The sequence below is a fragment of the Oryzias latipes genome, chromosome 17, assembly GCF_002234675.1.
Source record: "Oryzias latipes chromosome 17, ASM223467v1".
Classification (NCBI taxonomy): Eukaryota; Metazoa; Chordata; class Actinopteri; order Beloniformes; family Adrianichthyidae; genus Oryzias; species Oryzias latipes.
In genome coordinates this window covers 15,891,614-15,908,575 of record NC_019875.2, presented here as the reverse complement: position 1 = coordinate 15,908,575, position 16,962 = coordinate 15,891,614, and the positions used below count along the sequence as shown (strand labels likewise).

Sequence of the window (16,962 nt, the reverse complement as noted above, 5' to 3'; positions counted from 1 at the left end):
ACTGTTTCAGGAATTTTCATAGCAAAATTTCATCAAGTATCAAAAGTTAAAAACATGTGCAAAATTATGCTACATTAGGAAAGATTTTTGAATCAATTTATCAATTTCCACAATTTTTTTTAATGACAAACAAATATATTTTACTCTGAAAAATAGACTATTTTCCAGTGTGACTTGGTGGAGTTGCCCTGTGTTGTAGATTTAAACCAGCCAATTTGGGGAAAAAATGCTAGAAGTATTAGGATTTGTTAAAAATAGATTCCTAGATGAATTTGTCATTTTCAAATAAATGTGCCTATTTTTGGAATACATCTGATTAACCTGTAAAATCAGACTCCTTAAATTTAGTTCCTGTTTGCGTTTTGTGTCCTTTTTGTAAACTTGACATATATTTCAGTATTTTTTGAAACAAAAACAAAAGAAAAAGAACGGGGGGGAAAGCGGCTGTGTACCTTTTGTCCTCTTTCGCTTTCCGTCTCAGTAGCGCTCTGCAGAGCAGAGTACAACTGGCACAAACTTGGACGATGAACCCACAGGGTGTTGTGACTTTTTCTACTAGCGGGTGGGTTGGAATTGATGCAACAGTGACAATTCGGTGATTTTATTCATAAATACTTTTATTTATTTTCTTTTACAAGGGAATCTGTTAAACGTGCGTGCAAACCGCCTTTGTTACCGCTGACAGTGACAGACAGTCGCGGGATGAAAGAAAGTTTTCGATCGGCGGTTGGGGTCAAGTTTTAACTTTCCCCTCCGCATGTCGAAACTAACTGGTATATTTTGGTGGTCAGGAACCAGAGGTGCCTGTCCTGATGGCGGAGCGCTTCTATGTCGGGGTGGACGTGGGGACCGGCAGCGTGAGGGCCGCTCTGGTGACCGGGGACGGCCGGCTGAGGTGCACTGCCGAGGAGCCCATCACCATCTGGGAGCCTCAGCCGGAGCACTTCGTCCAGTCCTCCACTGAAATATGGCACAAGTGCTGCGCAGTTGTCAAAGTAGGGGGGTTAGAGGCATTTCTGAGTATTTCTTCATTCAAGTTATTGTGTATCAGGAGCAGACGAAAAAATGCTGTTGGAAAAAGCTGTGAGAAGCTACTATGTAAGCCACAAGCTTCCTGATCCGCTCCATTCTGATGCATTCTGATGCACCACTTGTAGACAAATAGATCTATGAATGTCTTTGTTGTCCTCATCTGAGCTGGTGTCTGGTACAAAATTAGCTATTTTTTGTTATAGCGGTAGTGTTAGGTTGGGGTTGTGAGGAGCGGAAGAGAGTGTAAAAATAGAAGGATGATGGGAAGTGTGAGTGGGTTCACGCTTCCCCAACAGTCACAACTCAGAGGCAGAATTCTGAAGAACTACTGCTGCTGTGCAGAAACGGTGTCCTAGAAAACAACAAATTTTGACTTAAAAACGAACGCCAACAAACGAAAACCTCATAATGAAAGACTACTGGGAATGCTTTTACAATGGATCAAAAGATGATCGTATTGGGACTTTAAGGAACTTATTATTTGGACAAATACAAACAGTTTTGCACTGTTTTCAAGTCAGTTGGTCAGTTCATTCCCCTAATGACAGTCATGTTTGACATAATACTATAATTGCCCATTTACCAACTAATTAATTGATTAAATGTACACTCCCGATTTACAAATGTGTACATTTAACTTATTTCATAACTTTACAATGACAAATGGGGTCTTTATGAGTAAATTTTTTTGTTTTAATTTTATTCAAGCAATGATAATATATTTAAGAAGTCTTTGACCTTAAAAGTTGTCTTGCAAAACTGTGCACATCTATTAGAAGTCAAAGTTTTGATCTTGATGTAAACTTCAGAATAAAAGCATGCATGTATTTGTTGCAGAAAGTCACCGAAGGTGTGCAAAGTGAGCAGGTTCGGGGAATAGGCTTTGATGCTACCTGCTCTCTTGTGGTTTTGGACAAAAGCTTCCAACCTTTGCCGGTCAATCAGGATGGTGAGGGTTATTTTTTTCTACTGTAGTTTTACCTTTGTCTAAATATGTAATTATTATTCCTCATCTCATTAGAAAAAAAGTCTCTGCTTCATTACCTCTTCAGAAATCTATCGTCAGCATGTGAAATCAGCATTTTGAACTTTTATGTGTATAAAATGTGTAAACAGAAAATGTTTGACCTTAAATGTTAATTTCTTAATACAAAGCTTAACTTGTCACTTTTGAATTTAGTATACATGGAAACACCAAAAAGAGAAGGATAATCAGCTGATTTTATAAACATTTGACACAGAAGTTAGAAGTCATAAAGTTAGAAAGTCATTCTGGAAAATGAAATGCGGATAAAGAGAATTTCCTTAAAATTATTCATAGGTTATCGATCAGCAGACTATCCATTATGCAGTGTAAAAAAGTAGCCTGAAAAAACTACCTATCTATGTCAAATGCAAGAAAATAACCCAAGCTTTTTGAAAAAAGAAGTGCTTATTTTGCTCTTAATTCTCTCAAATAAAAAAAAATGTATACTTTTAAATAATTTTTGTTACTAATCTAAAGATTTCTGCAAATCTTTTTTGAATTGGTTGATTTTAAGTGCAATATCTTTTTAAACTACCAATAAAAGCAACATAATTTTTCTAAGGTTGGAAAATTATGCTAAAACTATTTCTTTGTTGTTGTTGTTATTGATATCCTTCAGCTGTTTGCCTCTTTTAGAAAAATCTACAGTATTTTTCAAAATAAAAGCACAGGTTTGTCACTTAATGCTCCTATTTAAAATCTAGCAAAATCTGTTGTGTTTTTAGGCGATGCACAGAGGAACATAGTGATGTGGATGGACCATCGCGCCGCCGAGCAGGCGACACGAATAACAAACAGCAGCCACGAGGTCCTGCGGAGGGTTGGAGGGGTCATGTCACAAGAGATGCAACCCCCTAAGCTCCTGTGGCTGAAGGAGGTGAGGGGTGAGCGGGGTCACCATCTCTTCACCCGCCTCCGTTTGGCTCCTTGTTGCTCCTCAAACTGACTGGTCAACTTTAGAAAAATAATCACATCCGCAGCCTTTTTTTTAAATTTTTTTTTTAAGTCCTCTACTTCCTCGGCACATGTTTGGAAATCTTTTATCCTTAAAACGAGGGGTTTTTACTGCTTTTTTTAGAATCTGAAGGAGAGCTGTTGGGACAAAGCCGCTCACTTCTTCGACCTGCCAGACTTTTTGTCTTGGAAGGCAACAGGTTTATTAACAAGGTGAATCATTGAAGCCTCTAGTTGTGAGTCATTGTTTGTCATGTTTTACCTTAAACGTGTGAGTGTATGTTTACAACATTTCGTCTAACAGAGGTTAGATTCCTGCTGACAAAATGCATTTGCTGATGCTCTACTTCTCTGACCTGAATCGTTGTCAAAAAGAAAGATTCAAGTTAAACTTTTTATCATGAAATGTTTTTTAATTTATATATCTTAATGTCCTCACTAGACCAATCTTAACAAAAATATTTTTTTTTGATGCACAATATTAGTACTCACCTATCTATTGTTTTACAGATCTTTATGCACCCTTGTGTGCAAGTGGACGTACTGTCCTCCAGACGGATGGGATGCCACTTTTTGGACTAGTATCGGCCTGGAGGAACTTTTGGAAAACAACTTCTCCAAAATAGGTCACACACCCACACACACACACAAATAAAGAAATGTCACTCTAGATATACAGGGGGAACCACTGCCACTTAACTTTGTGTTTTTGCTATCCAGGTAGTGAAACAAGTCCTCCTGGAAGTTCACTGGGCAAAGGCCTGACAATGGAAGCTGCAGGGGATTTGGGTTTGAACCCTGGAACTGCAGTCGGTGCTTCTCTCATTGATGCGCACGCCGGAGGCCTAGGTAACATTTGGAGTTCCACTCCAATCATCTTTTGATCTATTGGAAAATCTTTCCTAGTGGTCTTTTAAATATGATTATGCCGTTTTTAGCCAAAAATCAAAAAGCTTGGGTCATTTTCTTGAAGATAATTTCTGCTGAGCGACAGAAGTTCAGCTCACCTTAAGAATCGCAGAAGCTACATTTTTGTGCTATAAGCTTGCCATAGCGTTTGCGCAAGAGACACCAGCAACTTTTCTGTTGCTTCCTGTGATTGATTAGTACATGCTTAGGCAAGTTCAAGGTCACCTGAGAGACTCTAACAGTCATCAGTTGCTCTCTGTATTTGCCAAGACTGAGTCAAAGAACAGTAATTCTGGCATAAGGTGGTTTGAAGGTGAGCGTGGGCTGTGCTTCCATTACACATATGCGCAAACAATTATTGAAATTCTAGAAAAAATATACAATTTTTCAATTACACTGTTTCAATTGAATTATAATTTTGCGAATAAACACAAACCAATTCCCGCGATAAGTCATTCAGAAACATGGAGATGGGTGTGAACAATACTTTGATTGACAGCAGATACATTTACATTTTTACAGCACTAGCACTCATTTTCATCTATCAAAGGAGACTTCGGCGTCTCATTCAGGCCATGGAGCAGCAAGCTCCTTACACGTGGGAGCGGCTATGGATGAAGCCATTTTGGGAAATGTTGGTTGGTGTTTTTTCAGGGGAATTTTGGATCCAACAATTCCGCATGACACGCTAAACTTTGGATGAGCTGTGTGATGCTGTGGGACTTTTTGTGGCGCCCGCTGTGCAGTGCACAAGGCAACCAGTTCCTACAAGAAGTGCATTGCTATCCGGCTGTTGGTCACATTACTCATTTAATTAAACATTGTATCCGTTGCAATTCTGAAAAATATGTCAATTTTGATGGGTCTCAAAAACCATCACCTGCAAGCGCATAAACGTTTTTCTTTTTTGTAACTGCATGTTTCTTTTAGAGTATTTGCATTCTGCAAATGTATTATCCCAAATCCAATTTGCCCAATTTCATAGTTGATTCGAAATTTCCCTTGTGTGTCCTTATAAAAACAAAAACAAAAGGTAAAATACTGCAACACACGAGGACCATCTTTCATTAAAATATTGAATATGTGGGCTTACGATGTAACATATAACGGCTGCTGTCATTAACTGCTTACACACAGCAGGGACTCTTAAAATTAATAATAATAATAAAAAGAGGAAAGATGTTCATGTTTAACTGGAATAGCTAAATCTGTACACACGGAAGTGTAACTCTTTCACTTCAGGATTGAAGCTTGTTTGAAAACAAAAGTGATTACTGTAGTCAATTCACCAGATTACCACTAGGGGGCGTTCTGTTTAAGTTGAGTCATGGCATCTGAACTTTGATGTTTCGCCACTCATCCAGGTGGCTTGAGATTTGAACTGAGAAAAGATCAAGCTTTTATTAACCCTTTGACACCATAATAATTGACAGTCCTTCAGCTACTATAACTCTACAACTGTTTACGCAATTAATGTAATTCCAGTGGATTCCGAAGACGAGAAAAGCAGCCTTTCACTGATTTGCAACACTTTACCGTACTGTAGATGTTACGCAATCAACTTGGAGAAAAGCGGCTTAGCACTGATTTACGTTTGTAAAGTGTTGCATAATAGTGCAACAGTGATATGAAAAGTATCTTTTCTTCAATTAGTGTCTAAGTAACCTCTGTAGCACTGGGTCGTGCAGCCACATAAGGCCTTGTTATGAAAAAGCTTAGGGAAATAGGGAAAACAGCCAGATGTTGCAGAGAGAGGTTGGTGCAGAGGTATAGGAGGAACGTCAGAGCAAGACAGTAGCCATGCGCCAACAGGGGCCTGGACAAGCTGGGATGGTGCAGTGGCCCGGAAGATCACTTGGACTGAACTACAGAAGTCTGAACCAGCTCGACTAAAGTTCTTGATCCAATCAGTGGATAATGTCCTCCCGAGCCTATCTGATGTCTATGCCTGGGGTCGAGCCATTGACTGTAAAAACAATGGAGGAATCGAGGTGTGACGTTACCTCCAGCTCTCGCAAAATGAGGCAAAAACCAGGCATGATCAATCCTGGTTGGGCTGCCCAGGTGAGGGTTTCTGAAGATCAAAGACCCTAAACACCCTGTGACCCTGGCTTCTTCACTGACGATGTGTCCAAGCTGCACCAGTTAGGTGAATTCTAACCAACCTGTTCAGGTGAAGCCAGGAACGTCTCCAGAGTTGAGAGGCTAATCAAGCAGTTCATAGATTAAAAAGCTCAATTTAAACAGAATAGACATTTTTTTTTGGCATAAAGGAAAAATTAAGGTTTACATTTCATGAATTGGTATTGCATGTTTAAAGTGAAAGTTGATTGGAGCAGATCGATAGACCTTTAAAAATCTAGCCTTATTACCAGAGGTGAATTCTTTTCCATTTTTCTATTGTTTTCTATCCATTTTTTTGCAAATCTAAGTGTTTTATTTGCCCAATAATTAGACACTTGTTGCTTATTTTCTTCCACCCCACAGAACAGATCTGTGAGATGTTATTCTGTTCTCTGATGGAGGAATTTAGACCCACTAGTGGGAAATAAAGTCAAGATCATATCTTTAGGTTTCATTAGTCTTTAGTTTTATCCATCCATTCATCCATCCATGTATTTTCCTAATCTGCTGCATCTCTTTCAGGATCATGGGGAAGCCAGAGTTTTGTTGATAGTTTAAGTATTTCAAATCAGATTTGGTTTTTAGTAGAAAGAAATGCTTCAGTTGTGCTTGTAGGTTGCCAGCGTGTGGCTTAATTAGCGTCTTGACTTACAGGAAACCCTAAAAAGTCTTTTTGGGAGGCTGTGTCATGCTTTGGGGTTGGCTGCCCCTCAATTGAATTTTAAAGAAGTTTTTGACCTCAAGTGTCAAACTTCAGGCTGCAGAAATAAACCAAGGATCCCACTTGTAGTGGTGTGAGAGCACAAACACGCTCGCGTTCACAGATATCTCAGCCTTGAAGCCTTGAAGACAAACCGGCACACCCTGCGGTGTCCAGGACATTTACAAAAAAAGTCAACAAAGCGATAAAGCAGCTGACAAATTGTTCCCACCGTCACAGTAAACAAAACAAATCAGTTAATTTTTTTGTTTTTGTTTTTTGTGTATCACGGTTGGATTAAGTATCGTTTTCGCCGGCTTTGTGCCATCAGTCCCCTTTTCCCTTTTACAGAAATCCAGCCCATCTGGTTTTCTTCTGTGAGGTAAACCGCTCGTGAACTTTGCCCTCCTGACCCGAAACTGATGCCTGATTGTTGTGTCAGTCAGAGGTCAAAACGCGCCTCCCCGCCGGCCGCCATCGCAGCAAGGCACAATCTGGAAGCGGGTCAGCAAACATTCTCCTGGCATGGTGGATCAACAACAGCTTCCAGATGATTTTCAGGAGATAGGAAATCTATTAGGTTTTATAAAAATAATAAAACATTGCTGCTGTGCTCCGTGTAGGTGTGATTGGTGCGGACGTGAAGGGGTTCAGTTTGCCCTGCGAGCATCGCTCAATCTCCTCACGCATGGCAATGATCTGTGGGACGTCGACTTGTCACATGGCGGTCAGTGATCTACAAAACCCATTTCTCATTATTCTGACCATTTAAGATCATCCAAAACATTCCTACATTCATGAAGCCCACTTTTAAGGTTTTGTTTTCACCGTGAATCAGATCAGCGAGACGCCGCGGTTTGTGCCAGGAGTGTGGGGACCCTACCTGTCTGCCATGGTGCCAGGTCTGTGGCTCAACGAAGGGGGGCAGAGCGCCACTGGAAGGCTGGTCAGTCCACCTAATCTACATTTAGAGACTTAACTGACCTCCTTTGTGCCTAAATAACTACTGTTGCAGGTAAATAAGTCGTGGAGAAGTGCACAAGAAACTCAAAACAACCTGTCTCCTCTGATTTCAGCCCTTAACAGGTCTAATTTTTTTAGAATTTCTCAACACTTTTTTGTAGCAATTTATAAAAAAAAACAGTTAGCAAAAAAGTGAACAGTGCGTTAGTACTGGCCAAAAATTAAAAAAAATATTTTTAAAGGTATTTGTTTTACCGAAGAGACGTTTAAGGGAAGTGCCAGTGTGGGAAAATAGAGCATTCAGGAAGAGGTTCTGATTTTTAGGGAACTGATATATATGAAGTAGCAGCTCAACGTGGAAACCATCGTTATCTTAAACTTCTCCTCGGGCTACAATCTTTATTTCGCAGAAAAAGGAAGCTGAAGTTTGTTTACTTTGCTGAGGAACTGATTATTACTCAACCAGTCACTGCTAGATATTCTCTGTAAATTAAAGTGTCATCTAAAAGTTAGTGGACTAGTGAGGCACAGTTTAATCATAAAAATGAAATCTGAATAACGGGACGTCCCGGACTTAACACGCTTGAGGACAGATGAAAAAAAGAGAAGAATCCAATTTGAATTGTTTTATTTGGATGAAAAAACCTGATTAAGTTTTTCTCCTTTATTTTAAAATAATCTATTAAAGCCTTGCAGGTCATAAGAATCGCCTAAAAGCTTGAGTTTGAACATGTCGCCCTCTTGCGTCCCTCAGATCGACCACGTGGTGAAGGGTCACGCTGGGTTCACACAGCTGGAGGCGCAGGTTCAGCAAAGGTGAGGCCGCAAAGGACATGGAACAGCGTGAAGTGCACTTTAGTAAGAAAATCCCCCCCATATTTTTTTAAGCATGTCACACTTTTACTTTCTAACTATAAGCTCCTTAATATGCTCGTCCCAAGTCTGGACAATTGCAGACGGTTGCGTCGTGTTTTTGTGATAGCGTTCCCTTCACTGGAGGGAACATCTACTCGTACCTGAACAGCCACTTGGGTCAGATGACCAAGTCTGGGTCGCCGGTGGATCTGCTGACCTCTAGTCTTCACGTGTGGCCAGATTTTCATGGCAACAGGTCGCCGCTCGCTGACCCAACCTTGAAAGGCATGGTGAGAGAGCTTGGCACAGCTGTCTGCTGAAATCTAAACTCTGAATCTCCGATATGCACATATGGAAATCAATGCAGATGTGAATAGAATAGAATAGAACTTTAATGATCCCGTATAGGGGAAACTACCCTGTTACAATAGCTCTATTAACCCTTGTGCTATCCTAGGCACTTTAACATTGGGAGTTGGGTCATCTAGACCCACTAGACAGTGCTCTGAACCTTTTTTCTTCAATGATTTGTGAACCTCACTGGTGTCCATGGATTACATGAAATTTTTCCACCTTTATCCACCTTGTCATGGTAGGAATAACACGTCAATGTAAGGGTGGGGTCATCTAAGATAGCACAAGGGTTAACACAGCAAATAGATAAGGGAGATGTGAATAGAATAGAACTTTATTGATCCCATACATCCCATCTAATTGTGTCTGGGCTCCCAGAGTTTTGGCCCAGTCAGCGTGGGATGAATCAGGTTCCGACCAATCCTAGCAGAGACCAAGAGCCCCCCCCTGCCATCTGCTTTTGACATTAAGCAGATTTTGTCATGAAACTGTGTTTTCGCGGCAACATGAGACATTAAAAATTGCTAACATTATGGTTTTTCAAAATCTCCAAATATCTTTTTATCTACTGTAAAATTGTTTCCAGTGGTCTTTGAATTATCTTTAAGCTTTTGTTTTTTTCCACTTTCTTTTCCAGGTGACAGGACTGTCCCTCTCCCAAACCTTGGATGACCTGGCGCTGCTTTACTTAGCCACCATTCAAGCCCTCGCTGTGAGCTAAATGAACGGCTGCTCCCTGCAGTTTCATTTGCTAAGGTCTAGTCCTGATGCGAGAACCAGCCCCTTCTTTCAGATGTCACCCTTCTCTCCCTCCAGCTTGGCACGCTTCACATTCTAGACGCCATGAAGAAAGCAGGACATGACATCAGCGCCCTCTTCCTTTGCGGGGGCTTGAGTAAAAACGTCCTGTTTGTGCAGACACACGCCAATGCCACAGGTGCGCCAATCAGAGGCAGTCTTCCAGGGTTTTTCCACTAAGGTTTGACATTTCAAGCTGATGGTTCTACTTATTCTTTGATTTCCTTCCTAACTGAAGTTCATATGATAAACCTGTGAGGACAGCAGACAATACAGAGGTCTCCATGAGAAAAAAAGAAGTGCTGTGTTGTGCAAACTCGCAGTTATCTGACTTTCTTTTGCACAACCTGTTGCCCTCTTCCGCCTTCTCTTTAATGAGCTGTTAAACAGTTTAATAGACTGGAAACAGCCCACCTTTGAAATTAAGCTAGGTTTGTTTTTTTCCATTATAGCCATCTCCAGAAAGAAAGAAAAAAATAAAGATTTGGAGAATTGACCTGTGGATGTGATAGATCTAAAGAGAACACTGTTTCATGCGTTCTCTCTGTTATCCAGGGCTGCCTGTGGTGTTGCCAGACCAGACCGAGGCGGTTCTGGTGGGAGCAGCAGTCTTGGGAGCATGTGCGTCACGTGACTACAGCACCCTACAGGTAAACCAATAAAGATTTGCGTTTTACAATGAAGGCTGGCTTGGAAGTTTCCGTCCGTCTCTGCGCATCAGCTAATTGCCTCACAATGATGTCCTCCGAAATGATTAAATGTTCTCTTTTATGTAAAGTCACCGCAGAAATGTGTTTGTGAGTGAAACTTTATAGAGACAATGATGAGATAAAGCAAATAAATGGTTGTATTTCATCTAAAGTGATACATTTCTGACTATTTAAGAATGGTATTCTAAATTAAAACACCCACTCTGATGATAAACATGTTCTTGTGGCATTTTCTGATGATTGATGACATAGACAGAACAGGCCAAAAGTTTGGACAGACCTTCCCCTTCATTTGAATGAGAAGTTGTGTCCAAACTTTATCCTAGAAAACATCTTTTTTTTCAAAGATTCTGGCTAAAAACAGCATAATCATAATTAAAAGGAACACTTTTACAATAGGTCAAAAGATGGTCAGAGTTAAACTTTAAAGAAAAAGAGGAGGCCAGGAGGCCTAAATTATAAACGCTATATTAACCCTTTTTACTTTAGCGTAAACAACACAAGTACTTTTTGTATTCAGGTCTTTGGACATGCAAATAATTTTTATTCCAATTCAAAGCAAACACCTCTTTCTGGCATCAGCTCTGCAGATTCGATGTGCCTTTTAACATCTATCTAAAGCCGTAACATAGAGTCGTAAAAGAAGAACAAGCAATGGGAAAAACTGACTTAACCACATAGAAAACAGGTCACTTGAAAAACATTGTATGTAACTGCTGTCAGCAAAGAACAGGAAACCAATATGTAACTTGACTTGTTTAGAGAATAAACTTTAAGCAAGAGAAACCCTGTATCAGACTGCAGAGTTGATTTGTGTCAGATTTATTTAACATCATCCAAATGACCCAACCCCCCTGAGTTTTGGAGCGTAATCCCTGCCGCTACCATGTGTCAAAATGAGATATGAATCATACATTTCTTAATCCACTTTATTTTTTAAATTTAGCGAAAAATAGATTCACAGAACTTGAACAAATTAGTTTATGGAAAAAGGGAGTTTTGGTGAGTTTAGTGTACCAATGTTTTGTATCACTAATTTTATTTTCTGTTTTAGTGTTCTGCAAGTCCCTTGTAAATTGAAGAAAAGGGCAAATTATTTTTATAAATTATGCAGCTGATGATACTACTTTATTTTGGAAATTTGGAAGTCCACATCACTAAGGTGTGTAATGTTTGACGTAAAACCACATGCTTTTATTGAGAAATCCCATTGGTCAGTTTTTAGCTTGAATAACTGGCACTACAGAAAATATATATTATGAAAAAAATGAGGATAAGCAAGAACAAGTTATAAATAGGTAGAAGAGCAAGAATGGTTATTTTGACAAACAATGGGGATTTTGACTTCTTGGAACCAGTGGGTACTTCCTGTTTGGTCCGTTAGGGGGGGGAGGAGTCACTCAGTCCACTTCTCATGTGTAATCAATAGTTTCCCTCCAGTCCACATAAAGAAATGCGTGACGCGGATCATCCTCCCGGAGGAAGAATTTTCAGCCCCTAAGTCACAACGGCTCCCCCTTAAAAAAAAAAGAAGACGTTCGGACTCCACTACAGCCCCAAATGCCCCAACGATTGCAGCAATTGGGCTAGGAAAGCAATTCAGATTTGGACTAAAAAGGGTTTAGTTTTTAGAGACCAAAAAAATGTTTTGTTTTTTCCACATTGTTGAGGTGGGAAAAGTTAACCTCATTCATTATGTTTGTTCCACTTGAAGCTTTATTTCCACTGTTTCTGAATCTTTTGGGTGACACCATGTGTGCACGTGTCCTTGGAATCTATGCTTCAAACCATGTTGACCTTTCGGCACATCCCTTTAGGGGTCGCCACAGCGAATCGGCTTTCCCTGATTCCCTCAGGTGGTTTCGCAGAGAGTTTCACGCCGGATGTCCTTCATGATACAACCCTGTATTTTTATCTGGGCTTGGGACCAGCACAGGGGACCCAAACTTGGGGCCCCCTTGTGGTTGCATAGGGTCCTGCCTAAGGACCCACATTGGATGAATGCTAAACCGTTTTGATTAGTCAAAAATGTATTCAGTTTAATTAGGAGCCAAATAAATTTTTAGCAGCTGTCTAATATTAAGGTTTAAAAACTTGATTTTGGCTTACTTATTTTTTGAGATTTGTCTTGTTTTTTTAAATTTATTATTATTTTGACTGACTGTCATTTATCCGATATTTCTCCTCATAAATATTAGTTCAAAATTGTCTTCAAATGTCAATCCTTTGGGGTCTGAATATTAGCATTGATCAGTGATTTGTAGCATAGTTCAATAAAGTTTTTCACACACCTGGCATCACAGGTATGTGAAAAACACAGCCATGTCTGATAATAGAAGAACCTAAGATGTCGATTTTTAACATAGTTTCATTGAAAATAAAACAACATTAGAGAGAAACTTGTAAGCTTTTGAACCTCAAAGTCATTTGAGTAGAACAGAGGTCCCTTATTGCCTTTTCTCTGTTTCTGAGGGGAGCTGTCTGTACGGTTCTGCTTTGTAACGCAAACATTGGGTCAACTGACCCGACGCAGGAGTTCACAGCAGCCTCCAGGCCACACCTGCTATAAATAAGACGGTATTATTCGAAGCGGGCCAAAGCTGTCAACTCGTTTTCACCATAAATCCATCGGCGCAGTTGTTGCACCTGATCCTCTCGGCCCGGATCTGCAGCCGGGATTTGGGCGGGTTTAGACAGGCCACGCCACACATTCATGGTGAACTCCGCCATGGTGCACGTCTTCCAGTTGGCTCATAAAGAGATTGTAGGGGAAGTAAAAAAAATGTATGCACACAGTGACTTTGTTTGTTTGTGCAATTTTTTGTAGGAGGCCATGGAGAAAATGGCTAAAGTAGGAAAAGTGGTTCAACCTGAGCGGGAGCTTCAGAGGTAAGCAGGAGATGTTCATATTGCAAAATGGACCTTTTTTTTCCATTTGAGTAGGTAACTTCCTCTTTTACTGCTGTGTCTCTTTTGATTTGCATATTTTACTATATACGCAGTCAAACCCAAATTTGTTCAAATATATATATATATTTAAGATTTCTCAAAAGAATTATTTCCTGTTGAAAAATAACTAAATAGATACAACCTATTTAAAAATATACACCGTATTTTTTTTTGGCAGTTTCTACGAACGAAAGTACAAAGTGTTTCTGCGTCTGGTCTCCCACCAGAGGGAGTACCAGGCCCTTATGGAGCAGAGGTGAGAGCCTACACAACGCTCTGGAATCCAAAACTGATGTCTTTAAACAACGTATTTTCCGGTAGTCACCCCGGAAGTGACTTTCCGCTGAAGTCCTCTTCAAAAACTGTGACCACAATAAACATTTTGGATTGACTCTTGTGTGCAAAACTCTTCCTTCCTTTCCGCCTTCCTGTCTGCTGGGCTCAGAGGGGACCTCAGGGACATCAGAGAGACATCATAAGCTCCGGTAAGGCGGGAGCAACAAAGTCGTCGCAGCTGAGATAACAGACCTTTCTTATATGATAATAGGGGTGGGGAGATCATGGTACAGTCCAGATGATTTGGGCACAAAGATCCCAAAGCAGTTTAATTTTCTGCACAGTGATCAGCTGTGATGGCAGGAGAATCAGAAGCTAGTTTATTTGCATAAATAAAAGCTCCATCATTTCTCATGTCAGTGCTTCTGCGTGGAAATAAAGAGGCTAAAACTCTACAATGAATTCAAAGGTAAATGCATGGGTTGTCAAATCTTGCCAACTAGTTTGCTGAGTTCACGTTTGACAGGGTTGAGTATATACATTCTTTGCTTTCGGTCTGCTTGGGTAACATTGGCGTGTAGCGGAGGTACTTCTTTCCGGAGGGCAGGTCCTTGCTGTAGACGCCATCAGGGAACATGGAGGCGGCCTCTTCCTCAGACATGGCGGGAGGAACCATCACACAATCTCCAGGCTGGAGAAACAGAAATGAGGCGGTTCCAATGCAGTCGGCCGCTGGGATGACTGCCGCCAACCCTCTCGGATGTGTTTCCTACCTTCCAGTCGGCCGGTGTGGCCACCCGCCTCTCCGCTGTGAGCTGGAGGGAGTCGAGCACCCGCAGGAGCTCGTCAAAGTTGCGTCCTGTGCTGGCTGGGTAGAGCAGTGACAGCTTCAGCCGCTTGTCGGGGCCTATGACAAACACCTACACCGGATTCAAACGAAGCGCCAATGAGCAGCTCGCTCTGTGACAAAGGGTGGTGACTGAACGTGTGTGTGTGTGTGTGAGCCTCACACAGCGGGCGGTCAGAGGCATGCCATCTTTGTCCTTCTCATCTGGGTCCAGCATGCCCAGGGCTACTGCCAGCTCCCGTTTGCTGTCTGCTATGATGGGAAAGGGCAGCAAGCCGCTCGCTGACTCCTCATTGTTGTAAGCCAGGATGTCCTAACCCCAGGAGAGAAGACAGGAAGCTCCTTACTCAGGTCATAGGCCACTCCATGAGGTTACAAACAAAAACACACAACTCTAATTCAACACTATTGGACATTCAGCCTCATTTAGCGTTATATTGTAAAATAATAAAGAATGAATTAACAAACGAATGTTTGGTAATTTTCCATTTTAATGATTTACACAATTATTGGTCTATGATAATTATCCATGCAGAATATCGCGTATGTCCGAAAATGGGACAAAAAGATGGAAGAAATAAAAAAAACTTGACTCAAAGAACTGAAGCTAGCCTAAAGGCCAGAAGATGAGTAGCTAGAGAAGGAGCAAAGGCTCATTTTTATGTCTGAATAAAGTCAAATATAAACGATAGAACAGAAATCACCAAAAAAAAGAGATTTTATGTAAAAATAAAATCCAAGTGTTAAGCTGCTCAGCTAAACATTTTTACTTTTTTTATAATATTTTTTTCATCTAAACGTCTAAAAAAATATTTTTAATCATTTTACAATTTCTATACAAATACTTTTTTTTAGCATCATATATTAGGGCTGTTGCTGTTCATATTTTTCGTCCACAATGAAAATGCTTCTTCTTTTTTTTTTACATTTTGTTTTGGCAAAATGTCAATAAGAGTCATTATTGTCATTCTCCCCTGAATTCGTTTTCATTTATTGATGAAAATGGGAAGTTTTGGGCTCATTTTTTGGCAAGAATGACTTTTAAAAAAATATATAACAAAGAATTCTGCTGTTTCTAAACTATTTAACGTCATTTCACTTGCTTGGCCAAAAGACAACAAATTTTTCCCAATTTTTCAAAGAATTTGTTTTTTGCTTAATTTTTGAAGATGATTTTTGGCTGTAGGGGTGCATTTAAAGTCCTACTTTTATATTCTTTTGTTCTTTTTCAAAAACATTCCAAGTGGTCTTTTAATTATGATTGTGCCGTTTTTAGCCAAAATAAAAAAAAAACCTGTCTTTTTGTTGGACTTAGTTTCTGCAGAGTGGTAGGAGTTCATTAATCACCCAATGAGTTTTGGGTGGGGGCAGAGTAAGCCTGCTCTCATTTCCCATCATCCCTCTGTTTACACTCTTTTGCAAGCTTATAGCCCCTCACAACCCCAACATTGTGGTGAGCAATATTGCAGCTATCCAGTCGTACAGTTTGGAGCAAAATGGCAGACGAGCTAGTAGATGCATTGGAATGGAGCTGAGCAGGGAACTTGTGGTTTGCCATGGTGGCTTCTACGTCACAACTGCAAGCTTTTCGGCCTTTTTTGTCTGCTCCTGAATTACATTGTTTTATTCATAAACCACTCAGAAATACAATTTTTAACTTGTGTAATTATGTCCTCCACCATCAACGTTAATCGGTCTTTTGGTAAAAGGAAGAAGTGTTGCACATGATGTTTTCAGGTGTGGCACCTTGCTCCATCCGCGATGATCCTCCAGAGTGTCAATGGACAGCGCCACCATCTTTACGCCCCGTCTGCGGAAGTCGGCGCACAGCCTGACGGCGCGGCCCAGCTCCGTGGTGCACACCGGGGTGTAGTCTCTGGGGTGAGAGAACAGAATTCCCCATCTGGAGGGGAGGGAGGGGGAGGCATCACTGTCAGAGCGACGCAGCTTTCGACTTTACTCAATTTCCTCTCAGACAGATTATGGCCGCACTTCTTTAGCGCTGATGGTACACTTGTGCAATAAAGCGACATGACAGGATGTGGCCCAGTTCGCCTTGATTTTGATCTCAGATTAAGTTTCGCATTAATTGTTCTGTCCTTCGCTGAAACCAAAAGGTTTAAGGTTCGATTCCAAACATCTGAGTTAGCTTGCTCATCTCTCAGCAAACCTAAAACTGTACATCTTTAAATTAAAGCTTCTCTTGTAAATTGAAAATTTTAAAAATCATTTAGACACTCTGTTCCGAAATTATGCTAAACAGCACACAGACAGACAAGAAAAAACAGGAACTGTGCGCGCGGGACACTTCCATTCACCAACAGCCTACATTTCTACTCACGAATTCCCGAGAAACTGGTGCAGTTTGATTTTCCCGTGGGTGCTGGCAGCCTCGAAATCCGGGATTACATCTCCGAGCAGAAGTCCTGGCATAGTGCGCGCGTACGTGGTCAGGATGCCGTGT

General features: G+C 40.7%; 2 protein-coding genes across 5 annotated transcripts; one reads left to right on the top strand and one right to left on the bottom strand.

Annotated features, from left to right (window-relative positions):
• The first annotated feature begins 453 nt into the window (after positions 1–453).
• Positions 454–13,767, top strand: fggy (FGGY carbohydrate kinase domain containing). Of its 4 annotated transcripts, none has more exons than XR_910418.3 (16): positions 454–562; positions 792–995; positions 1,870–1,981; positions 2,785–2,936; positions 3,138–3,226; positions 3,524–3,639; positions 3,734–3,862; positions 7,370–7,473; positions 7,585–7,692; positions 8,464–8,525; positions 8,692–8,854; positions 9,556–9,630; positions 9,735–9,897; positions 10,272–10,366; positions 13,254–13,315; positions 13,554–13,767. XR_910418.3 is itself a non-coding variant. In XM_004078978.4 (16 exons), the coding sequence occupies exons 2-16, from the start codon at positions 813–815 to the stop codon at positions 13,633–13,635; spliced, it is 1,653 nt and encodes a 550-aa protein (XP_004079026.1). In that variant the 5' UTR covers positions 454–562; positions 792–812; the 3' UTR covers positions 13,636–13,767. The 4 variants fall into 4 exon arrangements, 3 of the variants coding, with proteins under 3 accessions (XP_004079026.1, XP_020566554.1, XP_020566555.1); XM_004078978.4 differs by having other exon boundaries at positions 9,735–9,855; XM_020710895.2 differs by having other exon boundaries at positions 472–595; positions 9,735–9,855.
• Positions 13,768–14,008: 241 nt separating this feature from the next.
• Positions 14,009–16,958, bottom strand: LOC101173412 (peroxiredoxin-6-like). Its single transcript, XM_004079068.4, has 5 exons — positions 16,840–16,958; positions 16,245–16,401; positions 14,662–14,811; positions 14,425–14,571; positions 14,009–14,342 (listed from the first exon to the last, which is right to left on the bottom strand). The coding sequence occupies exons 1-5, from the start codon at positions 16,929–16,931 to the stop codon at positions 14,151–14,153; spliced, it is 738 nt and encodes a 245-aa protein (XP_004079116.1). The 5' UTR covers positions 16,932–16,958; the 3' UTR covers positions 14,009–14,150.
• Positions 16,959–16,962: the final 4 nt, after the last annotated feature.